General features: G+C 41.3%; 1 protein-coding gene across 1 annotated transcript; it reads right to left on the reverse strand.

Annotated features, from left to right (window-relative positions):
- Positions 1-287: 287 nt before the first annotated feature.
- xbp1 (X-box binding protein 1) lies at positions 288-2,938 on the reverse strand. The gene is given in 6 exon segments (XM_063489292.1): positions 288-1,304; positions 1,400-1,483; positions 1,486-1,566; positions 1,663-1,779; positions 1,980-2,076; positions 2,573-2,938. Coding segments are annotated over 6 exon segments (1,179 nt in total). The 5' UTR covers positions 2,797-2,938; the 3' UTR covers positions 288-728.
- Between the last annotated feature and the right edge of the window lie 1,602 nt (positions 2,939-4,540).

Below are 4,540 nucleotides of genomic sequence, written 5' to 3' on the forward strand. Positions count from 1 at the left end.
TTATGTGTAAACCTAATGGAGGAAGACCTGTGTAAAATTTCATGTAGAAACCATAAAAGCTAGGTATGGATGAGTTAGATTTCTCATGTTGACTGCCATCAGCTCTTCAAATGTGACTCATGCCTTATCTGCAAAATGTCTATTAAACTAGTATATAGATAATGTGATGAAAGGCTGAAAGTTTAATTTGGTCCCCAGCACAGGGGGTGGAAAATAAGACAAAATGTGAGTATTAGCATCCTGCAAAAAATATAAATTTCATAAAATGGCACAATACAGAGACAAGATGCGATGCAAAAAGTTTTTTTAATGCGGCAATTATACTACAAGGAGAGCAGTCAAAAATAAGAAGACGTTTTTTAAACAAGCATACATACGACTCCAAAGCAGAACAGATAAATAATTTATATTTAAATGATCGGTTCCATTTCCCCCTTAAAAATTTTACTTTTTTTACAGAAATAATGGATTCACCTACCAGTGAACGATTTTATGAACTATTAAATCATCTGCAAAATTAGGTCATGCTAATATAAACTATTTAGAACTCCATCTATCACAGATGGATACAGACCGGCTGTAATAAAAGGAGACTGAATATTAGCCTGTTCAGATGTTCTGTTAATGAGAAATAGGGTGCTTCTGTAATTTATTAGGCTACACATTAACTCTTACATGTGTATATACATTATGGAAATACATCTGTATTATTGGGTAGAGGGGTTGATTCAGACACTGATAAGCTGGGGGAATAGTTCATTAGCAAACATGTCATCCCAGGTGCTCTCAGCACACAGGGGGGACGACATGTCGCTGAAAGGGGAAGGGGAACCTTCATATCCGGAGTCGCTGTAGGTGTCCACCAGGCAGGCTTCTTTCTCCAGGCTGTTGAGGGAAGGAGAGGAGGGTCCAGAGAAAAGCTCAACTGCCTGACTCTGACCATTACATGCAGGGATGACCACTTCCTGTGGTTCATCTTTGACGCAGATGGTCTCCTCCTCCACCACGACCTCAGTAACGGGGAAGGCTACCTCGTCATTCTTCTCATTTGTGCCGCTCTCCAAGTCGGTGTGCTGCCCACTGCTCACCTCCTCCACGGGCTTTGTATAGATGTGGTCAAAGTGAATCAGTTCATTAAGGGTCTCCAGCTTAACTGATGTGGGCCCCATAGTTGGAGATGGGGTGGTAGGTACTGGCTCACCCCCTCCGAGCAACAGGACCTGCGGCTCCTGGCAGTCTGGTTCACAAGACTTGAGAAATAACTCTGGGTCAAGGATGTCCAGAATGCCCAGTAGCAAATCAGACTAGGGAGAGAAAGAAAGGGGGTATAAGTATTCGTTCTGAATTGTTGTGGAGCTTTGGTGGAAATCTTAAGACCCACACTTTAGCAGGGACTCACCTCATTGTCTGAAGAGTCAGGACTATCTGTATCCATTGGGAAGTCTTCAGATTTAGGGACTGCTGGGCCTGCACCTGCTGCGGAGGCACACGTAGCCTGAGTGCTGCGGACTCAGAAGACCCGATCCCCAAATCTGCATCGTTCCCGGTGGACAACATAACCTGAACCTTTGAGAAAAAAGATTTAAAAAGAATTAATACAATTTTCCAATCCCTGCAATCCAGCCCACACCACTTCCCCTCTCAGCTCTCCATTATTTTTACCTTCTCTTTTGAGTCAAGAGTGTCCAATCCAAGTCTTTGTCTCAGTTCCTCATTTTCTGTGAGCAGGCCATTTGTTTTTTCCCGAAGTAGCCTGTTTTCAATGTGAAGTTTCTGATTCTGCAGAAGGAAACAGATGTCTGTCAATGAAACTTGCAACAGTTTCAGGAACTAAAGCGTGAAGTATCACATGAAATGGCACAAACGGTAAAAAAAAAAAAAAAAAAAAAAAAAAATTGCTTTGCATTTCTTCATACTAAGACATACATTTGATGCAATTACAAATTAATGCTATGGCTATAATGTATAACAGTGTATACCTCCAGCTCCAGCTCTAGGACTTGTTGCTCCAGTTCCCCCATTTTTGCCTTTTTTCTGTCTCTGGCTGTCTGAGCTGCCACTCTGTTCTTGAGTTTCCTGGGGGAAAAAAAGGAAAAATTAGTTTCCACGATGCTGACTAAGCCCTCTGACATGACTTTGAGTTCACAGTACTGCGCAATCACCGGCCATGTTCCTGCCACGCAGGCAAACCAGGATATCAATGTCCTGCTCTGTAACAGCAGAGCCGGGCGGGTCCACCAACATTTAAATCCCTCACATACTTTTGACCAGCTAGCTTAAAGTGCAGCGCAGATACGATAACGTTTATGATATTTAACAGCTTCACATGACGGTTATTATAGTGCTTAGATAACCAATTTACACCGCTAGTCACACAGCATTTGAGCTTGTATTTATATTTTCTTGGCATTTGAACTAAACCGTAAACATAGCACCTATTGTCTTGCCAGGGGATCGATATCTTTGGGTGTGTCTCTGTCTTAATTCCTGGAACAATGGTCCCATTTACGCTTTAGAAATAAGTAATTACACACAGACATAATGATAGAGAAGAGCTTATTTTTGAACAAACCTGCGAAGCGCTTTCTCTTCAGGACTCAAATGTGTGAGTCTCTGTCTTTTTCGCACCGGCGGCCCTGCAGAAGTGTTGGAGTCTGAATCCGACGACACTTGGCTGGCCGTTGACGGTAAAACGACAGAGATGGGCCGGCTGAGGGCCGTCTGTGAGCCGGATTGCTTCCCTGATATGAGAAGGACTTTGTGGGCTCCTCCAGCCCCAGCTGCTACAACCACCATGTTGATGTATCCTGTTGTGTTGCTGTCTGAACTCAGAAATTACCGGGTGTCCGTATTAAAGTCAGTAGAAACCTTTGGGTTTCCCTGTTGACCCGATCCCCGACAATTCTCAAATGCCTAAAGAAAATGGGCTGTGTCTGCGATCTTTTCTACCATCGTGGTGAAACCTGATAGGCTTTCAGCTGCTCTGACGCAATCAGCTTGAAGCTTGTGATTGGTCGCAATGCTGATGTAATTTTGCACATAAAGTGTTTCACTCTGTTTGCAAAGTAAAATCGAGTTCCCTGTAATTTCCAGTCAAGCCTTGTTGTCACATAATGTCTGAGTTTTCAGTCCCTTATTTTTGCCTGCTTGCATGGGACTTTTTTTTTTTTATCAAGTCCACATTAATATATTTTAAACATATAGTAGTTTAACTCGTGGATCTCCAAGGCTTAATTTGGCATAGATGGACCCAGCCTTATTTCCATTGTGTGTGCAGCATTTACAAGCTTTCTGTTCAGCAAAGTCTAAAAGTTACCAGCTACTATATTAGTCTGAAAGGCAAAAGGCCTTTATGCTAACTTCACCTTTTTTTCTTTTTTACCTCAATTCGTTTCTTTTTTTTTTTAAAATTAAACATTTATTTTACCTTCCAGCTATCTGGGTAAATTGTGCTGGATAGAAAAGTTTCCTCATTCTTTTCTTTTCTAAAGGATTCTAATGAAGCAACAAGCTTTACAAGGCCTTCCCTGAAATACATTTCCTTTTTTCTGTACTGGTGGACTGATTAGCTTATTATTTTGTCTGTGAAATAGTTCCTGTCAACAGACATTTGTATATCTTTTAGAAATTCATTTAAATAGTATTTTTTTTAGCTATATTTTATTACCTGCATGTGATGTCTTGCAGAATTTAAAACTGAATTAGTCAGGCAACATAAATCTTGATCCAGTGCCAAAAAGCCAACGCTTTTTGAAAACAAAACAAAACAAGAGGTGTTAACGGGTGAGGCAGCAGTGAAAGATAATAATCTATAGGACCAGGCGTAGCTTATAACCTGGTAGACTTTGTCTACGTGCGTTCAACCACAGTAAAATGTCTGAGATGGCTTAGTGCTAACAAATACTCATGCACGGTTTCAAATGAAGCTGCCACCCAAAAGTAAACAGGCCACAGTCAGAAAGAGAAAAGACATCAATCGACTTCACAAGTACGCACTCTTCCTCAAACTTCTATTTGTCCTCAAACGGGAATTCACATTTTTGCAGTAACTGGCCACCATTATTGTTTACAGCTTGTAGCCCTTTGCCCCTACAGTTTGTCACTTCAGCAGGAGTAACTGCAACAGCTAGAGCAAACAGTGGCCTGTTTGCAAAGCTTTGCAGGCGCTACAGAATCAGCATGTGAGAAAGTGAGAGCCTCGGTTTATGATTAATTGAAGAAAGGAAACAGGATTTAAAAACAGGATGTGCTGTATTTCCAGATATAAACATAATAGGTCAAAGCAAACAGGAAAAAATGTGAGAGCGTTCCTCTAAATTCCCCAAATGTAGGTTTCTATGTGTCAAGAAAGTAGGCAGTAATACAGCAGTTCATATTATACACTAGCCTTTAGCTCTAGAATGAAACTGTTATTTCTGACTTGGGGATGTCCCATCACACTTATATACAAGTGTCGCATTGGCCATCAGTGAAACGACCTTCTATATTTGTAGCATGTAGCTGTCAAGTTAATGCTGGAGGGGAAGGGAGGTTTAATAAC

The sequence above is a fragment of the Pelmatolapia mariae genome, linkage group LG12 (genome assembly GCF_036321145.2).
Source record: "Pelmatolapia mariae isolate MD_Pm_ZW linkage group LG12, Pm_UMD_F_2, whole genome shotgun sequence".
Classification (NCBI taxonomy): domain Eukaryota; kingdom Metazoa; phylum Chordata; class Actinopteri; order Cichliformes; family Cichlidae; genus Pelmatolapia; species Pelmatolapia mariae.